General features: G+C 46.0%; 1 protein-coding gene across 4 annotated transcripts in view; it reads left to right on the top strand.

Annotated features, from left to right (window-relative positions):
• ARID5B (AT-rich interaction domain 5B) overlaps nt 1–13,377 on the top strand; it is a 123,305-nt gene extending 109,928 nt beyond the window's left edge. For 3 of the 4 annotated variants that reach the window (XM_034061677.1, XM_005153660.3, XM_034061678.1), the window contains 2 exons: nt 3,616–3,814; nt 7,578–13,377. In XM_034061677.1, the coding sequence (XP_033917568.1) occupies nt 3,616–3,814; nt 7,578–9,728 (2,350 nt within the window). In that variant the 3' untranslated portion in view covers nt 9,729–13,377. The remainder of the gene's footprint in view (nt 1–3,615; nt 3,815–7,577) is intronic. The other variant, XM_031053076.2, reaches the window with a different exon arrangement.
• The last annotated feature ends 10,109 nt before the right edge of the window (nt 13,378–23,486 follow it).

The raw sequence follows: 23,486 nt of genomic DNA on the forward strand, positions 1-23,486 counted from the left end.
TGTAATAGATTTGCTGACCTCTGACATCTGCTGCAGAGAAGTACATTGAATTTTTCATAATATCAGATGATGCAGATCTGAAAACTCGGTACACTCTGCACCATTATTTAATTCAAGACTTAGTAAAGCTAAATCTTTTTTTGAGTAGCAGTTTATACGTGATTAAACTTCATATTGCCGATTGTAATAAATCAGGATTAGTATAGTACTGATTTGTTAATCTAACTTGTATTGATTTTAAGTTGTCTTTATTTAAGAAAAAAAAAAAAAAAAAAAACAGAAAAAAAGACTGGCTTTTCACAGTGACTGAATTTAATAAGAAGCCCTGTGATAGCAAAGACTCCCCTACTGTTTCTGCTCTTGGCTGGAAAATGTTATTCTTGTATTATTCCAGGAAAAAAAAACCTTCATGCTGCTAAAAATCTGCTGCCTGTGGAAAGATTTTTTAATACACTAGTGCTTACATATTCTATTTATGTTAATTGACTTATAAATAATACATTTTATTAATCTTAATATTGGAATCTTGATCATGATAAAGACCCTTTTATTTGGTCTCTTTGCAGGCTTTACAAGTAAATATTCTTTAGACCACAAAATATTCCCCCTCTTTTTCTTTTTTATTAATACTTTGATACTTCCCCCCTGCCGTGAAGCACAGTCACAGTTCAAAGCGACTCAAAACGCGGATGTTGTTTCCAAAGTGCGATACAGTCAAGGTATCTAGCTCTGGTTTTTTGGACGTCGACTTTGCGCAAAGATTGATTAAATCTTACCTGTGCTGCAAATATTTGTCAAAAAAAAAATATTGCGTGCTGGTTTCAGACATGTCGCATTCTGCTAAACTATTTGGCTAAGAGCAGATCGCATTCTTCCGGTGTTGGGCAATATTGACCTTAAATTGGCTAAGCCAGCTGCTTTCATGGCATGTGAGACGGCTGCTTACATGTTCCGAGAGCTGTATTAGCTTTATTACTCCTGCACTATAAAAACTTCTAATAATCAAATGATAAGATCATATCCTGTGGGTAATTGTGTTGTACCATGACAGGATAACTGAAAAAACATTAAGTGAAAATTACAACCAACGGAAATCTCTACGTGTAGCGGCAATTGTTGACGTTGCTTGACTCGGTGCTGCTCCCCGAGGTCTCACAACCTGTGTTCCTGCCCAGCTCCTCTCCAGCTGCCCCCAAAGGCCATCTCAGCAGCAGCAGTAGGGAACAGCAGCCTGCTGGCCCTCATTTCAGACGAGGAGGAGAAAATCCTCGAACAAGCCATGCTTGTGTTTTGATTCAGTTTTACCTTAGTCATGCCGCCTCCCCAATACACAAAACGTTTCATTCCAGATTTCCTGCCTCTGGCTCTGGGCCTTTGACTGGCTATGTGAAATGTATTTTTACTGCTGTCGGCCTGCCAACTGCTGAGCTCAGTGAAAAATAACTAAAATGAAAACCTTGTACTCCCACATGAATCCTTAATATCAGAAAAGGAAATTTAAGCCACAGTTACTAATTAGCACCAAAGCTAATGAGTTCTGGTGAGGTGCAGCAGGAGGAGGAGGGGTTTGCGTCCCGCATTACCCTACAAGGCTCGGCAAAGAGCACATGAGCAGTGATTAATCGTGTCGGCCTGGGCCTTGCTCCCGTCCTGGCTGTAGCCATGGGGTTAATCACACTGCATCATTGACGGAAAGGCCCATTCGTGGACCGGGAGTGTCTCCATCTCCCAGGGGGCACGGGACAGTGTCTGAAACCTTTACAGATAGAATATGTAGATTTTTAATGGGTGATGCGTTCCCATGGAAACAAAACAAAGTCAAACACTCCCCTTGCAGTGCTAACAATTATTATAATAAAATGTGTTTTTATTAAAAGCAATTTTAAATATTTAACACATGGCAGAGTGGCCTAGAAATTGCCCTGTGTGAAACCCAACCCTGTCTCTAGTGAAGTCCAAAGCGCTTTGTGCAGTGCAGGGAAGAATTCCGTGTTTTCACCAATATTGCAAATGAAATGCAGCAGCCTCAAGTATGAACAGGATTTTTTTTCCTTATTCTGCTTAGTTATGCTTTTTATTATATAAACATTAACTGTAATATTACAGTGGGAAGCAGGTATTTGGCAACTACGTATTATTTTGCTAAGTTTGCATAGAGGGAGCAGTTTCCAGTTTTAGCAGCTGTAACATGTTTAAACTCAGTTTGTAATGGGATCTGAAGATGAATATTCCCTGTGGGCTCTGCTTAGCTTCATTACTGGAGCCCTGCCAAATTCAGGGCTACAAAGTATTATTCACGCCTCTTTGCACATACCGTGTCAGAGCATGCTCAGTTAATGAATTTTGTTTCTAATATAGCATAAATTAGGTTTATATTTTAACATAATTTATGTTGTATTTTATTAAAATGTAAAATATTATGATCACGAGCAATCTAATTCCTGCTCTCCTAAGCCCAAACTGTGTTTGAACATCTAAGTATGTAAATCAAAAATGCATGCTTAGAAACTGATTCTAGGATAACAAACGAATATCTGAACCAAAGAGGTTTTTGCCTTGGAGTCTTAGATTAAAGATAATTAAGGATTCCTGGTATTTGAACAGATTTATGTTGTTTATAAGCGAAGTACATTTTCTTCATACAGTCAACTTTTTTTTTAACAAATTATGTTTGCAGTATTAAAGTTTGTATTTTAAAAGTCTGAGTCTTGTATTAATTCCACAGTGAGTCATTAATCATACCAAACACATTATAAAAACTTTAATCACTGAAGTTGAAACTGAGATTGTAATGCAATCCATCCCTTTTAATTATATCTGTTTTTTCCCCTTTCAGATCAAGATTGCAAAGGGAAAACAGATAGATTAAAACTCAGTGTGTTTGGTGCTTTCAGGGGAGGACATTTTTTTGTTTGTTTCTTACTTTTTAAAAGCAATTTTGTTCATTTTGTGGTGGACAGTGAAAAAATCCTTCTCATTTAACTCTTTTCCTCTCCCCTTGTTCTTTAAACATGACTCACTGGCGAAGGCAGGGAGTGTGGTGACTATCACCGTATGGGTGCGTTGCAGTGGTGGCGTTGGGCTGGTGCTGACTGCAACTCGCTGGGTGCTGTGCCCACCACTGTAGGTTTCCTGCAGCCCTACTCTCATCTTCTGCCAGGTTCCTCACACTCGGCCTTGCACTCAGGGGAATCACCAGCCTGGAAATTGTGTAGCTGTTATCAGCTTGGCTGTGGCTTTGTAGGTGTTTTCCTGGCATTTGTTGCATGCTTTAAGGGTAAGGAGGGAAAACAAAAATAAATGGTGGAATTTTTTTAAGTCAGTCTAAAACACAGTGGTTCATATTCTCATCTGGTACAAACTGGTGTAGCCACACAAACCACTGCAGCAGTACTGACAGCCAGTCCACACCAACTCCACTGAATTTGTGCCACATGATAATCTTGCCAAATAAATTGATTTATCATACTTGGATTTATAGATGTACAGTTTACACCATTGCTTTTATGGTATGGGAGAAAACGGATTTATTAAGTAAACTGCTCATAGTAGATACATTTTGTTCTTTGCTAGAATGACAAACCCTGATCAATTATTTGTTCCTTAATCCCCTAGATTAATCCTGCCATATGAAAGATTTATTAAAGGAGAGGAAGATAAGCCACTGCCTCCAGTGAAACCTCGAAAACAGGATAACAGTTCCCAGGAGAGTGAAGTGAAAACAAAAGTGTCTGGAACAAAACGCATCAAAAATGAAAACCAAAAGAGCAAGAAGGAAAAAGATAATGTGCAGAAACCCCAAGATGCATCTGAGGTTGGTTGCTTTCCTGCTTTTCAAATTTTCAATTAAAAATGTGCAGCTTTAATCACATGAAATCCAATGATAAAATACATAATTTAAACTGGAGAATTCTAGCCAGTTGGCCTTTGAGTTTGCTTGGAAATTCAATTGTTGTGGTATTGTCTGGGTTGGGATTTTTCTGGCCTACAAATGACAACAAGTTAGCTCCATACTGCACAGCAATGATGGCAGAATACCAAGCACTGGATGTAACAAGTACCATTTCTGCTCATTGTATTATACAGTGGTCACCACTAAAAGATCAGCAGCTGCCAAAAGGAAACCACACAACTACCACAGCTATTTCCTAATCTAAGTATAGGGTGCGGGAACCTCTAATACTGTTGATAATACTGTGGTAACTGTTGGACACAGCTGATTTTTATAATGGTAACCTCTGATCAGCCCTTCGGTGCTCACAGATGTATGCATATCTGTCAAAAAACATACGACTTCACAGGATTTTTATCATGTTATGCTAAATTTCTCTTTAGTCTAAGAGGTCAGAGTTTGGGGGAGCCACCTTCCAAGCCCTACCCAAGACTGACTTCCCTGTCACATGCCACAGATGGTTTTCAGCTGAGATAGATTCCTAGTCTGTCACCAGCTTCACCTGGTCAGGCTCTGGTTTCTACATAAAGCCATGTTACCTACAGACATAGGACAGCCCTTAATAGAAGAGATTTTATATTCACAGCTTGGGGTAAGACAGATCAGTAGAATTCATATTTATCTGCAAATAAGGGCAAATTTCGTATGTTGTTAAGTGATATAAATCAATGGAGGTTTTGCTACAGTATTACTTAAGCACTTTCTTTTGCACATCCTGCCCACTCTCCTGTGCCCTGCTTGCGCCCTACGCGAACAAGGCAGTGAAGTTCCTCACACACAACCCCTACACAAGACATTGTTTTTCCTGTCTCAGTCTGCCAGATCACAGCTGCCTTCAAGGCGTTGCAGTGAAAGTAAGTACTTAAAGAATGTCGAAACACGACATGTCTAGCAGACTGTGGCTGCTCCTTTGACTTCATTGATGTCTGGCAGGTATGTAAGTCTTGTACCTAAACCAGTTTAGTATTGGGTCAGCTACCAGCAATCCTCCTCCATTGTTTAAAAAACAAAACCATTGCAGGACCAGTAAACATGGATGCCTCAGAGACTTTGTGTACCCAGTTTTGAGAACAGGAGATTTCTGTTTTCGAGTTCCACTACCTCTTTAAGTTGTGCTTACAATTTCAACTCCTGTCCAAACCAGAATTTGTGTTTTAAATTGCCTTGATCAACAGTACCTTTAATAAGACCATTCCACAGAGAGGGGAGGTATTTTTGTTTTCTCTCACACTGTAATTCTGAAGCAGGGAATCCTGTTGGGGGAAAACCTACCAAATTCTGAAGAAAAATACACAGAAAGTGTGCACAAGCCTGTGTCAGTGACTGGAAGGTTGCAACACAAATTGCCCAAAGCAAGGAGATGTACAGTGAAGATTTGTCCTCCCTTTCCCTGTCATTTCTTCATGCCCAGTTATTTATTGAGGGGTCTGGGATCAGCACGATACATTGCACACTGTCCATACTGCCACTGCGAAGCACAATGTAACAAATCAGCAACACAGCATCTGCCTTAACTTTGAATTTCCTTGCTTTTGTTGTTCCCTATCTTAAACTTCCTGCTGCTTAAACTGCAGTTATTTTTGTGTGGTTTGCAGGAAGCGCTCTTAAGCTGTGCTTATCGGAAATGTAGGGAGCCTAGACGAGACAATAAAAATGTACAATTACAGCAGTTTCCCATTGTAAAAATGGTGCCTTTTATAGCAGAATTCACGTCTCTGCCCTAACTGGGATGTAAGACGTGTCCTGCCCCTCTTTAATGAGGGTGGGCTATTCAGGACCCCAGCCTTCACACATATAGGTAGTTGGTCACATGAAGTCCAAGCAGCAAAGGGGCCTGCAGGGGCAGCTGCTTCCACCCAGGGTGAGTGCAGGGCTGCAGAGCTCATGTGTGCTGTGCCACAGGGAGGGCTCCCTGCCCAGAACATGGCCCTCATGGGGCCAGCAGAAAGGAGACTTTCAGCTTCTTTGGCTGGAGCAAAATCCAAATCTGCTAGAGCCAGGCAGAAGGTTATATGTTGCTCTCACCAACCAAGCCACCACTTAGGCCATTTTTGCATGTCGCCTAGAAGCCAGCCATAGCCATGAGCTATGAAAGAGTAATCAAGTTACAAAAATGTGTTTTCCTCTCAATTGCATGCTCAATTTATACACTGTTAAGAAGTCTGCAGAGAGAAAATAGAACTTTAATTTATTAGGGTTGCATTTGCTTTTGTGCTCTTCACTGTTTTCCTGCCATCACAATGACATTGTCAATGTAACGAGATACCAGACAAAATGCTATTAGCCTTAGACTGCACATTTCCTCAGAATAGCTGAAACTTCAATCAAAATGTTGCTTAACAGAAACAAAGAGGAGAATGTACAGTTATTAAATATGATTTCTCTTTTTTTCTTCTCCTTGCTTTGCTCATCTGTCTGGTATTTTCCTGTAATTTTATAAGCTCAAGAGACTAGTGATGGTACTTTGTAAAGGACCTAATGATGGTGTTTGGCTGCAAAAGGCAGCTATGAGTTTAAAAAGAAGTTAGAATGACTAACAGACAGTGTAACTAATAGGCCAACCAAACAGGAATATTTAAAAGCAGCTGTGAAGAAATAAATCTCTGAGAGGGTTAGATTTGTTAGGACCTTCTCCAATCCCCCGCTCCTATGACAGACCATAAAGCAGCATTTAGATAATAACTTTCTCAATGCATCTTATCTTTACAAGGAAGAAAGAAAGAAAACAATAATAATAAAGGACTCACACAATGCTGCTGTTTTATGACTGTCTTCTGCCACAACCTGTCAGAGGAGAGTGACAGCAGTTTTGAAAAGGTCTGTCAGTCAGCTGGATCACAGATGGGACGCTCTGGTGACCTCTGCGGGTCACAGTTCAGCCAGCTACATAATGGGATGAATAGTGTGAATTGTGCACACAAGCTTTATTAATGGGGGAGCAGAAAGAGCTGCGGTCCCATTGACAATAATGTATAAAAGCCATGTTTGTAATAGCAGGCACACACACTTACTGAATGTTGACAACTTCATTTTAATCTGTTAATAAAAAAATGTGTGTCCTAGTTAAGCTGTGGCAGTGATTTGCTGCCTACAATAGGGATTCCTAGTATGCCATTTCTATCATTTTCACACTTTAATGCAGAACTGGGTGTGAATGATCTCCTCTGTGATTACTGAATTTTAAGATAGCTATGCTGGAGAGACTTTATGTAAGAAAAGACATGGGAATCATGTCATTTTCATAGGTGAAGTTGGCTAGTGGGATAAATTTCTACAGCTTTATCATTTGTGTTCTGAAATCCGCTCTCCTGCGTTTCCCTAATTAGTTTTAAAAGAATATAACCTCAATGTTGAGCTGTCTGCTCAAACTCATCAGGTTACAAACACCTACTGTTCTGAAATGCCTTATTGTGACCCTGGCAGGGGTGGTGTATGTCTTAATATTTCCAGGAGGTACATCTCTTTGTTTGAATCCAGTACCTGGCGTTAAGAGCCTTCACATTGCAGCAGGGTGATTGACAAGTACTTCTCTAAAAGTAGCCGACGGTGTACTGTGTATAATCTTATGAACAGTCTGCCAAAATGCACCACATTCTTATTACTGTCTGTTGAATCATTTTATTAGGTTTCATCAGAACAAGAGAAGGATCAAGAATCAGCAGACCAGAAAAATTTCCCTGAACACCCTACAGTGGGAGAGATGAAACAACCTGTGCAAGGCCCTCCATCCCTTTTACCAGAGACAGCTCGGCCACTGCCCCTGGAAAAGACAGACCTGACAGAAAACAGCATGAGCAATGAGAAAACTAAGGAGGAGGTTCAGCACTCGTCCTCTTTCTCAAGTACATCCGTGCCCCCAGAAGAAGACACTGTTCTGGATGCCACCGTCACAAAACGATTACACCCCCCAGCAGATGCCCTGGAAGACAAAAAGCCTGAACAAAGATTACACAAAGCTTTTACTGACAGCTTAGAAAACGAACCTGCAGAAATGCCCTTCACAGCTTACCCAGTCCAGCTGCCCACTCAGAACGACATGGAAGACGACAAATTGCCAGAGATGGCCGATTACATCGCAAACTGCACAGTGAAAGTGGACCAGCTGGGAAATGAAGATATCCACAATGCACTAAAGCAAACACCCAAAGTACTGGTGGTGCAGAACTTTGACATGTTCAAGGAAAAAGAGCTGCCCGGATCAATGAACGATGACTCCACTTTTGGTTACACACCCCTGCTTTACTCGAAGGGTAATCCAGGCATCATGTCACCCCTGGCAAAGAAGAAGCTGCTGTCTCAGGTCAGTGGGGCAGCCCTGTCATGCAGCTATCCTTATGGTTCTCCTCCACCTTTGATCAGCAAAAAGAAACTGAACAGCAGAGATGAACTGTCCTCAAGCATGTCGCAAGGTCCCCATGCCCCTAATTCTGATCCTGTAGCAATTAATAGGCCCTCAGTCATACAGCACGTACAGAGTTTTAAAACCAAGGAAGAAAGGAAATCAATTAATGATGTTTTTAAACATGACATGCTCAGTAAACCAGATCCTCAGCGCTGTGATTTTTCAAAACATCACCTCAGTTCTCTTGCCGAGTCATACATACCGAAGACAGACGTCCAGGACTGCAAAGATAAAATGAGTGAGAAAAGGGGACTGCAGCACTCCCATGTGCCCACTTTCTTGGCAGATTTTTATTCATCACCTCATCTGCACAGCCTTTATAGGCACACAGAACACCACCTTAATAACGAACAGACATCAAAGTACCTCCCCCGGGACATGTTCAGAGAGTCTGAAAATATTTCTACTTTTACTCAACACAAACACCCAGAAAAACTAAATTTAAATTATCGCCCATCTTTGCATCAGCAAGAAAAAAAGGCAGCAGTGGAAGCCTCTTCAGATGATCAGCCAACAGATTTGAGTCTTCCAAAGAGCATACACAAACAGACTGCAAAGGCTCTGGGCTCCAGCCTCCCTCATTCATCCATGGCCCAGCAAGAAGGCAAAGGTATCTCCCCTTTCCAGGCTGCGAGCAGCCAGGCGGTGAGCCTAGACTGTAACCCCAAAGCTTGCCGTGTGTCCCCCATGGCCGTGACAGCCCCGAAGAAACACAGTGAGTTGCTCCACAGGTCTGGGAAGCAGCAGGCCCAGAGGCTGGAGAACCTGAGGAAGATAGAGGGGATGGTGCATCCTATCGTCAGCCGCAGAACAAGCCCTCAGAACGTGGGGGCTGCCCGGCCGTTGAAACGGAGCCTGGAGGATTTGGACAAAGTCATTTCGGAAAAGAAAATCCGAGCTGTGTCTCCTCTGCACTTACCAAAGGAGACCGCGGGGAAAGACAAGGTTCCCGACCCAGAGGGGGAAGGCAGCAAGCCGGTGCATGGCCTCCATTCTGGCAGCATGCTGGAAAGCCACAAATATCCCCTTTCAGCCCCCATCTTCCCAGGCTTGTATCCGGGAAGCCTGTGCACAGGGCTGAACAATCGCCTCCCGCCTGGGTATTCTCATCCCCTGCAGTACTTGAAAAATCAGACCGTGCTCTCCCCACTAATGCAACCTTTGGCTCTTCACTCCTTCATGGTGCAGAGACAATTCCTCACATCCCCTGCAAACTCTCAGCAACTGTACAGACACTTAGCTGCAGCAACACCTGTAGGAAGTTCCTATGGTGACCTTTTACATAACAGCATTTATCCTTTAGCTGCTATAAACCCTCAAGCCGCATTCCCACCTTCCCAGCTATCCTCTGTACATCCCAGCACAAAACTGTAAACCCCCTCGCTCACAAAAGAAGGTCTGAGGAGAAAAGTTAAGTTAGCATCATTCCTCCCCCTGTGACGATGCCTCGCAGATTTAGTGATCTGTATTTCTGTCAACCAGGATGCAGTCGTGTCTTCCCTAGAGGAGGGCTTCAGCGTCTGATGGAGACAGGACTGCTTCTTTAAATCTGGCTCCCACATCAGTCCCCTCACCCTTTATCCCTGCCCCAGAGACAGAAAACCAACAAAAAAAGAAAAGAGAGAAAAAAACCCATTGGATCTTGCATATGTGTTCTCTGAAAGGACTTGTATATGGTAAGAGCAGATGTTCAAAGGGAGCCGTGGAAATGCAGGCCCAGTCCTGAGCTCACTGAAGTCCTGTGCGAGGGCTGCGTTTGCCTTTCACTGAGCCGAGGACCAGAGGCCATGCGTTGTTGCCAATGACTCGAGGACTTGAGATGAACCTGGAAAGGAGAAGTGGGCCGAGAATCCATACAATCAGTGGATGTGCTTTTTTGGGTAACTTTTCCTGACTTTTAAAGATTCAATCAATGCAATGTATAGTAAAACGGCAATAGATTCTTCATTTTGACACTATTAGAACAGAAGGGTAAACACTGTTCAATTTGACTGTACATATCCACTTCGTAAACTACCAGTGTCACATTTGGTCACAATAATTTATATAGTTTTGTTTGTCCAGTATATTCTGTGCTCTTTATGTTTGGTTTTTTGTTTTGGGTTTCTTTTCTTTTTCTTTTTTTAAATTAAACAGTATCATTTTATCTGCAACTTTTTTAAAGGCTGTGGCTGTCCTATTTTTTTTCTTTTATGTGTCCATAATTTTTCCAGTTTCTTTATACTTTTGAGCATCATTTTTGTTTCATTTTTGTGGTAATGTTTACTGTTTACAAACTGAAGCAACTGGTTCAGATTAATCGTAATGGCTATAAACATACTGTAGGTAATATTATGGTGCAAGGGTGCCAACAAGGTTCCTTTCCCCACGATCTGCCCATGTGAGGTGCAGAGCACCTCTTGCCCTCCTCCCATAGTTGTGATGGCTCTCACGCTGCTTCTCCCCTCCCACTGAGCTTTGCTTTCCCGTATCGTGGTCCATGAATTTGTCGAGTGTTGTACTTAACCTTACCTAGGCTGTGAAACCTTCCTGCCTACCAGAGAAACAGTCTAGACAACAGAACCTCCCTGGCACGAGCTGCTGGATGACAATAGAACCCAGAAAATGGATGTGTGGTTTGTGAGAATGTCGAGAATTTCAGAAACCAGGACAGGGGACAGTGCTGATTTGGGTCCTGTGCCTCATGAGCAGGCCGGGCTCGGTAGAATGGGTAGGGGATTGCATGCAGTGGTTGGGATGGACCTTCCACATCCCCAAGGGTATCTCAGCCTCTCCCTGGGCATCCTTTCATAGGGGAAAGCCCGGGTGTAGAAGGGCTGAGTTTTCCTAAAGAGCGAGCTTCCCTATGGTTGTATATTCACTTTGCAGGACATGACCACCACGGAGCCAGGCATAAACATCGATAAAGCAAAGTGTGACCTGGAGGCTTTTTAGAATGTGAAAATTGGTTGTGATTCAAACCATCTCAGTTACTGTTCAAAGACAACATAATCAATATGAAAAGAAAAATGGAAACTACTAAGAAACACTTTGCATGCTAGGCATGTCATTAAATTTTCCCGTGATATGAAGCCAAATACAGTATATAATGTATCATATTTAATATCTGAAGGTGGAAACCAGAATAATATACTCATCTACTGTTAAAGATCCAGCTTCTTCAATTAAATACTTTATATTCCTGTGGTGAAGCTATATTTAAATGATCGATAAACAGACTAGTAGAACTTAGAACATGGATGTACCAGTGCAGAGCATCCTGCTGCTCCACAGATCGTACAGGAAACAGAACCACAGGCTCGTCCAGGCAGAGGCCACAGTGTGGAGGACATCTGTAGTAAAGTTGCACTAGATCTTAATCATGTGAGAATTGGGGGTTTGGGGGTAGGGAGGAAGAGGGTGGGGGTAAGGGGAGAGAATATCAAAATCTACAGCAAATGCAAACAGAAGCTTGTTGTGTGTTTGGCAAAGCAGACGCTTCTCTTCCGTCTTTTGGTTGTGCGTCCTGGAATCATGCATTTGTTTATGCGAGTTGTCTGATTTCCCTTTTGGTCACATCCCGTTGGAGTTCCATGGTAGGCTTTTTGGAGCTGTGCTGGGGTAGCACAGGGCTGGGGGATGGGGAGAGAGGAGGAAGGATCCTCGCTTGCCCCATGAGGAGGCTGCCCACTGCTGGCTGGGGAGGCTCATCATATACTGTGCAAATAGTAAGGGCAGTGGAAAAGAAATGATAGCATAAACCCCAACAGAAGCATTGTTTGTTTAAAAACTTTTAATAGAAATCTTGGAAATCTTTCAAAAGACTATTGAATTCCCTATTGGCTGAAAAGTCCTTTTTTTTAATGTCTTAAATGGGGCTTTGTTTGCATTGTTTGAGTTCAAGGGGCCTTATTATTGAATGAAATTGCACAAGCTTTTCTTTGTGCAATCAAACCATTGTTATTGGTAAGTTTGTAAAGGAAACTGTGGAATCTAATTGGTAATAGAGTCATAAATCTATTTACCAGGAGCCAGTTCCAAGAAATGTTGCAATTCAAACGCACTATGTCCAGGATTCATTAGGGATGCTGAAGGTTATGAACGCAAAGGAAAAGGCCCAGCAGCAGACAGCTCGCGTGTAGCTTCTGGCCACATGCTGAGCCAGACTTTGTGGAGCACGTGGGAAGTAGGGTCCGGCTCCCAGTAAGATCCAACCCCCTTGCTGGGCTGGGCAGGAACAAGCTGTGTTCTGCAGCAGGTCTGTCCTGCCGTGAGATGTCCCCCACTGCATCCACTGTTAGGAAGCAGTTAGTCCAGGCTGCAGAGGTCATCTTGGCAGCGCCTGGAGCTGGTGCAGGTGCAAGTGCTGTGCCCACCCCTGCTGGCACCTGTGGCCTGTTCAGGGCACCCCTAGGGCACCTCTGGGGTGTCCCCCGGTCCCTTCCTTTGTGGTGGCCAGTGAAGGAGGTCACAGCTGGCCCGACTGTGCAGGTGTTGTGGTGTTAATGCTGCAGGGGACTTTGTGCACTGGTGTGAAGGGGCAGCGTGGGCAGTGCTGCCGTGAGCGCGCCCTGGGTGTTTGCTGTACGTGTGGTGGATATTTCACTTGTTCTCTTCCTCCTCCTCCCCTCTCCCCCCAGCCCCGCAGTTTTAAATATGTTCTAATAATGGCAGCATAATCTACTAGCTGTTTATACTTTTTTAACTTTCTTTTGTTGTAAATATTGTATACTTTTTGTGATTCAAGTTATGTAGCCTATATGCTCTGTAAGGTGATGATTTGTATATATAAAAATGGCCCAGTAATATTATATAGTTTCCCATTTAAAAGGTTATTGAGTAACCTTTGCGTTAGTTTAAACACTACCAGAAATAAAGCTGAGCCAACTATAAACACTCAATTTTTGTATGTTTTCCAAATTGTACTTATTAATGCTTTTGATACTGTATTATGTGCCAATAGTTTCCCAATCACATAGCAGGCAAAAGATATTTTGTACTTTTTGATCCACTGTAATATTTAATAAAAAATGTTACTATCTGTTCCCTTTTGCATTTGATTAATAATTCTGTAAACAGCCCTTATCGCAATGGATTACATATTATCCCATCCGACCTTTCAGCCCTCTTATATTGGCTTCTCTGGAGAAAGTATCTCCTCCTGCAAATGGTTAGATTAAAGAAATGGAAGTCTGCAATTTCCTAACGGAGGAAGAGACAAGATCTTTAGTCAGTGCCCCTCTATTTTTGCAGTGTGCTCACATCAGAGTGTGGCTGTGGTGAGGCTGACTGGAGGAATGGCTTTGGAGGGGATAACATCCATGCTTAGCTAATGGCTTCTGCAGCGAGTTTGCTCCATTTGCATCTTAGAGCAGCGTTTTTTCCCACCAGTGCTGCAGGCTCGAGCCATGATGTGAAAATGGCCCCATTCTTCCCAGTACAACCATGAGTAAGATTCTGGAGTCAGATTCTAGTAGTAATTTTGCAATCACCAAGTAAACTTAATGTGTATTCTGTGTCTTGATGGGTTCAAGAAGCCCCCGAAACCTGGTGGCCTTTGAGGAGCTCTTTACCACAGCAAGCGCTGTCCGAGTGCTCTTACTCTCCTGGTCTTCACAGATGAGGAAACCATCTGGTTTTGTGTGGATCAGAATTGGCACTGCCCTCGCCTGGCACATCCTGGCCACAGGGCCAGAGCCACCTGGTAATCCTACATCATGGCTTAGCTCTACAGTCCTGGGGGAGCGTGTGTGGAGAGCCCTTCCCCATCTCTGGGGGTCCCAGGTGAGTGGCACCAGGTGTGTGTCTGAGGCTGTTTGCTGCACCAGCCTTGGCTGGCACACAAGGAGCTCCCTCACACTCAGTGCCTGTGAGGGCAGCCCAGGCCCAGGGAGCAGTCCCAGTGGGGAAGCATGGGAGCACCATGAACCACAGGGAAGTTCCCCCCCAGAGCTGCTGCAGTGGGGCGAGCACAGCCCCGTTTGATGTCACCATTAGATGGGGCTTCCAGATACGTGCTGTGGTTGAGGGGAAGTCTCAAGAAACCCACGTTTCTTTGTGTGTGCTGGGAAATGAGGGGAAGTACCACTTGGGGAAGAGCAGCACTGGGAGAGCACAAAGCAGCACGGTGCCACTGCACATGTGGGGCGGTGTGGATGCCCCCACTGCTGCTCCAGAGATGGTCCAGGAACAGGCACCAGGCGGTGGTGTCCAGAGCTCCCACCAGCACAGCTCCCAGCAAGGCACTCCCTGAGCCAGTGAGAGGGTTGTCACTGCACTTAATTGCCCTCGATAAGTTCTCTTCTGATGTCTGAGTCTTTGTTCAATCATTTGCTCTTTAGGGTGTGCCATGGTTTCAGTATACACTGTGTATGAACAGACAGAATAAACCTTCCTCTGGTTTAACCTGCTGCCTGGTAACTTCCTTTGATGCTTGTATTGTGAGGAATGGTAAATAACCACATCGTATGTGCTGTCCCCACACCAGCAGTGAAGCTATGGGAGAAGATGGGACCCCCTATCCTCCATCCACTTCTGTCTTTGCCAAGATGAGGCGTTTTATGTTTCCCATGTTGAAATATTGCCTACTGGTGAGCACCCGAAGGAGGTGGGGTGAATGCAGACACATGTGTTCTGGTCTTAGCAGTACCTGCAGAGGTTGCCAACACAACTTGGTTTCCAGCACCATGCTCTCTTCAGCCCTTCCGAGCCTGTGGATCAATGTGAGCCAGCGCTGCCCGTTCCTGCTGTGGGGGGGTGCCTGCTGTGCTGCCCGTTCCTGCTGTGGGGGGGTGCCTGCTGTGCTGCCCGGCCCACACTGCACAGCACGGCTGGAGGAGCACCCCTGGAGCAGCACACTGGAGGTTTGCACACCCGGATGAGCCTGGTCTGTGATAGCACTGAGGGGTGCAGCACCCTCCCTTGGTAGGTTTGCTGGGGTCACTTGGGTGTCAGTGACCCCACACACACACGGAAGTGATGGGGCCGAGGAGTCTGTGCTAACGCGCCCCAAAGGGCTTGCAGGGGAACACAGGCACCCCCTTGGGGCTCAGTGGACCCCACCATGTGCTGGTGAGGTCTGCAGATCAGAGCCACACTTAGGAAGAGTTTGTTACTTCATTAGCGACTTGCAACCACCTCTGGGTTTCAAAGTGAGATGTCCCATGGTCTGTGGGAGGACAGGGGATGCTGTGCCACTGGCTTGTCACCTTGTCACAGCCGGTTAGTTCAGCTGCCAGCAGTGGGAAGTGAACAGTTTGGGGAGTCTTGAAGCAAAGCAGAGGTGCAAAAGGAGGTGATGCTGACTGCAGTTTAGTTCTCCAAGCTGAGCTGTGGGTCTCTGTCCTGCGGGCTGCCATCCTGTGATCGCAGATCAATGCCCCATGCCGCCCTCCTTGCAGTCACAACCAGCGTATGAGAACAATCTGAAGCAGTTCCTCTGTTCTTCCCTGGTTTCTGGGCCATGGCAGCCTGCACACCTGATACCCCACAGGACCTTCATGAGACTTTCACCAGCAGGCAGGGCACAGACGGCTGAAGGTGGACATGTTGTGGGGAAGGATTCCCCTGCCCTGGGTGGATCCCAGGGTGTGTGGCTGATTGCCTGGGCCTGCGACTGCCAGAGGTCCGTGTTTCTGCAGGAGGAGCTATGGCTGAGCCCTGGTGCAGGCATTGCCTCTCCTGCCTGCTCCTGTTGAGGCGGCGCATGTCCAGAGAGCAAACAGGGCTGCTGGATACAACTTAATCTGTGCTTTCATTTAGCTTTTCAATTTATCCTTCATGGGATTAAGATACCCAAGTATTCGCGATGTCAGATGCTCCATCTAGTGTCTCACCTGGGGAATGAGCCCCAGTGCCACGGCAGAGCCTGGGATGGCACATCCATTCCCCTGTCCTGTAGTCGGTACATCGGGGACCGGACCCTCCTTCCCTGCAGTGCAGAGGTGAGGTGAGGGCCGGTAGGCTGTGGTGCTGCGGACAAACGTGTTCAAACCGAATCGGGCAAACGCATGAAGACTTTTGTGGCTGCTGAAAACCAATGGCTCAGGTTCAAGTGCTTCATTACGGGGAATCAGAAGCCCTGAGCTGCGCAGCTGTGAAGACCTCCCTGTGTTCACCAATGGGCAGGAGGTGCTGGGAGCGGTGGCCATGGGACAGGATGTGTACCTTGTCCTTGGGTGCTGCACATGGCTTTTGGGAGCTGGGGGTATGATGAACATAAAAGCATTTAAAAAATTGCTGATTACCCAATTTGCATCTCACGGCCATCACTGTGGCATCCGGCCCAAGGAAGGTCCTTCAAGAAAGGCAAAAAGGGAGGAAAAACACCAGAACTTTCAGATTTTGTTCAGTTTGCTCTGAAATGTACTCAGGAAAGAAAAAAACTCCCCCCAGTGTCTGAGGCAGTCCCATCCCCCAGAGCACATGTGTAGCCATAGGGTGGTAGTGGTGGGCTCCCTCCTCTGCTGCAGACCGTGCCATGGGGCAACATTGTGCTTTACGGTGATACCACAAGGTAATGCTGTGCCATAAAGTGATGCTATGAGGTGGTGCCATGCCATTAGGTGATGCCATGCCATTAGGTGATGCCATGCCATGAGGTGATACCATGAAGTAATGCCATGCTGGGATGTGGTGCTGTGAGGCAATGTCATGCCATAGGGCAATGCCAGGCTGTGATTCAATGCTACAAACCTCCACATCTTGTACAAGCCATGAGAGATGCTCTTTAGCCGTTTTGGTGCCAAAACCATTTGTTCATTGAAATAGCCAGTTTGTGACCTCCAAGCACCTGTTTTCTCAGCAAATGCCCCCTCGTGCTAGGAGACACCAGAAGGATGAGCAATGGCCCCTGTTTAGGGACCCTCACACCAGAGTGCAGGAGCTGCAGTACCAACAGGCAATACTGTGTCCCTGGGGCCGGACACTGTCCCTTGTGTGAGGAAGCCACAAGTGGGGCTGAATGTGTAAGTACCACTGGGATTTTTCTGGTGGTGCTTTAGTCTGCAAGCTCCCCAAAAAGCAGCCAGACAAAGCAAACTCTCCGCCTCCTGCCCCCCAGTGCCTGTGCAGCTCTCAAATGAGGGATAAAGCCATTTGTTTCTAATTATATTTGGCAGCCGCTCAGAGAATTTAGGACTAAAGCACGCACATTTTCTTGCTTCTGATTAAAGCACTTGACCTCGTAAGCAAAAAGCAAAGATTTCAACACACGCCCACAAGCAGGCGAGGAGCAAACTGCACAGAAGAGACCAGAAAGAAAAACCCCTTCACTCAGACACAGAATAATCCAGTATGAAACAAAAGGCAGAATATCTAGTGCATAGCTCAGGCCTGCCCAGGGCTCAGCTAAACACCCAATTACTGCTTTAAACACACAACTCTCTGCTTTAAAAGGCAGAGCAGAGACCTCTTATTCTGAGCTAAGGCTTGATCAGCTGAGGCCCACATGCTCCATTGGGCCCATGGCACGAATGTGACGAAGGCCCATTTGCTGCCCATGGGAAGAAAGCATCTTCCATGGGATGGCTCAGCTTGCTGGGCTGGCAGGACTGGGGACAGAGGGTATGTGAGCTGTCATCGGGGGGGGTTATCCCACATTCCCAAGCTGAAATAGTTTCTGCCCATCAGAAGAAGGATGCATCATCCTCAGCACCTAATCCCAAGTTGTGGCTGCCCTGGGGTGCCTGGGACAGGGAGGCAGAGCCTCCTCCTTCCACCCATTGACACTGTGTGACGCAGCGTCCAGCTCTCGTGCTTACTATTTTCTCCGTCTCTAATAACCACTTAAGGATGTGTCGCAACTGCAGAAGAGTCGTCTGGCTCCCAACCAAGAGAAATAGCAGTGATCTTGATGGCACCCTTTAAAACAGCGGAGAAAATAGCTCAAACAGAAATTAACTGCCCTGCGAGGTTCTGTGGTCTATAAAACGCTTCCCCTGGCTCCATGGTTTTAAAATAACATGAAAGAAATACTTTCCATAAAAAGCAGTTAACTGGCTTTTTTTTAGTCATAATTCTGAGAGTCACACCCAAACAAAATAGTTATACAAGCATTAAATTATACATGAAAGAAGGCTGATAAAGGCAGTGAGTTACAGAGCTACTATATAAGATTTCAGATACACAGATAGCGTTACCAACATTTCTATTAAAGGTGACCTACAAAAGAGGCACAAAAATAATCTGTGCCACTTCTGATTTCTTGTGATGTTGGAGAAAGTGAATGTGAAACGGCTCCAGCCCAGCTGCCACCCAGTCCTCTGTCACCATCCCTGTCGGCCTCCGCTCTCCATCCTCTTCCCCAACAACAAATGAAGGAGAGCAGAGGGTTGCTTTCAGCTGGGACTGCAGATATGGAGCTGCTGATGTTCTCTGTGCTGGGGAACATGCTCAGGGGGCAGAGAGAGGATGTTTTCCTCAGCACTCACCTGGAACAGCTTGGGGGGGGGATTTAACAGGATGTATTCACTCTGCTTGGTGGGCACCAGGGCTCTGACCACAGCAGCAAGGGCAGCAGTGGGCAGGGCTGGTTGCAGGGCTGGGGAGGTTGCCTTCTGATGGGTATCTCCTCGCAGAGGGCTCACTCTGCATGTATCCTCTGGGGGCTCCCCAGGACCTGTGAGGGTTGGTCCTGTGCTTCAGCTGTCCCTCGGGTGGGGGTACCAGCTGCCTCCCCGCCAGCCACCTGCAGGGGTTCATAAAGCCTGTGGGCATTAGGGAATGTGCAAATATAAAAGTATATCACAAAATACATTAGATTTATATACATAAAGGTATATAGAATTTCATTATGTATAAATACATAATGAAATATGTAACTACCTCCAAGACTGCTGCTCCTCCATCCCTGCTGGGTGGGATTGTTTAGCAGGTTATGTGGTTGCTGTTAGTTTCAAAATATATTTGGAAGAAACCAAGGAACCAATTGAAATGCACAGGCACACACGGAAACACACCACAGCTGCGCAAGCAGCGTGTCTGGAGGTGATCGAGCTCACAAAATGAGGCTGCCTGATGTATTTGCTTTCCCCTTGCAGCCCATGGGCTTGGCTGTGGGGTTGCTGCTTCCATTCTGTCCAGGTCCCCCCAAACCACTGGTCACATTTGAGGACCTTGGATAGATGGAGCTGAATTTCTGGTGAAGAAAACAGCCCATAAGGAGCAGAAAACATTGGTTTTTCTGTACAACACTAACATAGGGAGTGTGTGTGCTCAATGCTGCTACTGCACACTTGCAAGAGTGCATCCCTGTCAGGGTGGCAGGGGCTGCTGTCCTCGCCTCTCGCCTGCTGGATGTGAAGGAAAAGTCATTTTCTAGATGTCTCTTAAGCAAGGAAGTGAGACCAATACAAAATAATGCAGACAAGAGGGTTTATTTCTGTTAGCCCCTAAAGTTGCAAGGATGCAGCATTTGCCACCAGGGCCATGAGGTTAACAGGGTCACTGTGGGTTTGCATCTGAGTGACTTTCTGCAATGGTGATGGTTTCTTGTGGTGACGTTGCCCAGAAGCAAATCATTCAGCTTCGGTTTTCCCGACCTTCCAGTACATTTGGAGCAGGACTGGGGATGGGGAAAAGCCACTGAGGAGGAGGAGGGGTGGGAGAGGTTGCTCCCATGCGGGGCAGCCATTGGCAGAGCCCATCTCTGTCTGTGGCAGATCTGTGCAATCAAACACGGACACTGGGGGGTCACAGACCATCTGTGAGTGGTGTCAGCCCTGCTCTGTCACTGCAAACCAAGCATCTTTGTCCCATAAGGGACATGCTTGAAGCCAATATCTCGCTCTGGTGCTTGGTCTTTGGCAGCAAGGAATGGAGGAAAATGGATTATATTTTCCTACCTGGAGTTATATTTCAGCCCAAGCAAACATTACCCAATAACCGATATAAAATAAACTTGAAATACATAAAATGAAGCCTGACAACAACCACTATTTTATGAGTTTACCTCAGTGAGGTCAGGCAAAACCATTTCAATGTGGGCAGGTTTCCAGTGTGGAACAAGGTCTCCTGTAAGGCTGCTGCTGATGCTACTCTTCTCTAAACTATTACAAAACATCTAAGGGTAGAAGAGTCTGCACTTCAGCAAATGGACTGGCCTCTGAAGCAGGAATGGGAAGACAGGGGTGTCAATCATTGAAGTGTTAAGTATGCCAATGGGAAGGCAATCTTTCTCTCAGTAACTTAAAATGTGGATGAAAGGCATTCGTTCAGGAGGATGGATTTGTCTCTACCACCATGCCCTGAGCTGCTGGCTCTCCAGGGCTGCAGAGGAGCTCTGAGAAAGCAGCCGTTATCCCAACAGTCCCACCATCCTCTGCACCTTCTGCTTTCAGCTGCTAATGGAGACTGAGGAACAGCTCCAGGAGTGGAGCCACTGGTTGCATTTTGCACTGGCTGCAGTAGGGGTGTGTGTTTGTTGGTTTATCCCCTTCTCCCTCCACTGGTGCATGATAGCTGTGCTCAGAAGGAGCATCTGTTCTTCATTTAGAGCCAGCATTAAGCTACTTTTGCAACAAGATTGATGGAGGCAGGAGGAGGTCAAATGATTTATCCAAGTTCAGGAGTCCCACTAAATAGCTTGCCCATAGCACCTATAGATTATTGGTCCTCCTCTGTTCAGAGGAATTGCATGGACCAAGGAACTGAAATGAGTATGGCAGGGAAAAGCAGTTCCCAACTCTGTCCAGAATCAGCTTTTCAGACTGGCTCTTATAAGGCTATGTAATAAAAATCCCAGAGAAGGAAGAAGGAGCTGTATGCTAGTAGAATTAAGCTACATCTCCATATCAGATCCAAAGGAATTACAGCTGCAAACTGCATCCTTCAAAGAAAGCAACAAGGTTACATAGCCAGCAGGTTGCAGCGGCCCCTCCATCTCCAGTGGGCTGGCTGGGGCTTTGCAACCCCCTGCATCCTCCTGGTGCCATCCGACTCCTTGGTGCCATCCCTGCTCCTCAGCACTGCTCCCTTCTCTGACACAGCAGGGTTTGGATACATTATTAATCCTCATTCTTATTGAACTTTTCAAAACCAACTTTCTCTGATTATTCTACTGTATTGCTGTATGCATGGTTGCTGTGCTTCCTCTCTACACAGAGACTGAGTTAGGCAGGGTGGAATAGCTGTGCATCACTCTAGAGGCAGGTAGGATACCAAAACCTTCCCCAGAGATACCCATGTTTTAAGCAGGCACAACAAACCACAAACTCTCCATACTGAGAAGGAAGAGGAGGACCAAGAGCACAGGCAGCAAGGTCAAAGCAATAAACCGTGATGGAATACTTCAGCAATGGAAAATAACTTGGCCAAGCAGCATGGGGCACTGATGGTTTCCTTTTACCCCCATGCCTTCCCCAGGCAGACGCACACACAGAGGTTTAATGGGCAGTAGAAATGGACACTGCCTGGTGATTTCATAGCTGAAGCTGCTCTTCCCCTGGTCTTCTGCCCTCGTTGATCTTTCTGTCCACCAAAAAAATGCATATTCCAGTTTTCCCCCTTCCAAGGACTTCCTTTTTCTCTGTTTGTTTTTTCTTGTGTGCCACCTCACTTTTTGTGTTAATCTCACTCTTATTCGCTGTCAAAGGGAGGTTTGTCGGTTTTTGTGATGAACGTCTCCCCTCGGAGCAGGCAGCCCGGTACCTCTTGCACTGAGAGTGCAGGGAGCTGCTTTGCCCAATGGGAGCAGTGTGGCCAAGGGCTGCTTGCCACTTGCCCTGCTGGTCAGGGGTGCACCCACACCAGGGCCCCTGCGCTGCCCATCACAGTGATAGAAGGAGTTTGGTGGTGAAGGGATACATGAGAGGTGCAGAGCAAAGTTGAGCTGTTAGAAGAAAAATGCTCAAGCACTTACTACTACTGCCGTGGAGAGCGGAGGGATATTAGTCAGGTTCAGTACTTTGTATGAAGACAATTCATTGCAAATGACTCTCAGCTGAGCCAGGCTGGACGCCCTCCAGGAAGAAAGACCTGATAGTGCACATGTGCTCCACGGATTCCTAATTCCAAGCGGTTTGGAGGCACCCATAATGCAGACTGGCTGATGCTGACTGCTGCAGGAGCATGGGAAGACTGCGCATCCACAGCCATAGTGGGAAACCTGACCGGCAACATTTCACTGACTTCCATTAAACTCTGAAGGAAGTAGGAGGGAAATAAGTGCCTGGCAAACCTCTCCAGGGCTTCTGCTGAGCCTGAGCTGGGTACCCGTCCCAGGGAAGCTTGGATTTACCCAAACAGCACACTTCATGGAGCTGTGACAGACCAGATCTCACTGTGCTGCCCAATTGTGTCCCCCCTCCCCGCACCAGGAGCTGCCCTCCAAGCTGTGCTGCAGGCAGGACCCACCCTTCACAGCCAAAACCCTCCCAGCTGGTCCTGCTCTACTGGGGCCTGGCTTTCTGTGTTGTCCTTACATGTGTGAACAGGCCTCCGCCTGGAGCCTCTGGGCATGGAAGCATAAACACGGCTATTCTCATTAATAGCTGTGCAGAGCACCGTGTGCTGCAACTTACACAATCCTGCTCCAAACGAGAGTGAGGAATCCATAGAATTCTCATAAATCTCGATCGCTTCACTTTCACTGGGGGGTTTATTATTCCTTTTTTAATTCTGTTTGCTCTGTTTTCCTCCCCCCATTAATCATTCTCTTGTTCAGAAGTTTCCTCTCTCCAGCAAGGGAGAATTAAAAAGCTCTGCTTGGCAGAGCTGGTGAACCACACCAGCTGCATACTAACAAGGATGAGGATGGCTCTCGAGCAATGTGTGCGCAACGAGGGGATGCAGCCACTCAATCCAACATGCAGTCTTCAGTATAAACCTGGATGCTCTTCGTAAGCCATGCAGCTCTCTGAAGGACTAACCCAATCCTAACCTCAGTCTCACCAGCTTGGGGGATGCCACTGCAAGCATCATGACATTTGGCCATCTACATCATGCTCCATTTTTTGGAGTTCTGCAGTTAACCATGATTTTATGTGTATGATCTACTCTTTGGCTAACCTGCTCAGTTTTAAAGGGTTCAGTACCTTGAAACACTCTCCTAGATAACCATTGTCCTTAGATACCACACCAGGAAAAGCAGAGAATGGGGCACAAATAAGGTGGAACTGAAAGATCCCACTGTCACACTGGGAGCCAGCCAGGAGG

The sequence above is a fragment of the Melopsittacus undulatus genome, chromosome 4 (assembly GCF_012275295.1).
Source record: "Melopsittacus undulatus isolate bMelUnd1 chromosome 4, bMelUnd1.mat.Z, whole genome shotgun sequence".
Lineage (NCBI taxonomy): Eukaryota > Metazoa > Chordata > Aves > Psittaciformes > Psittaculidae > Melopsittacus > Melopsittacus undulatus.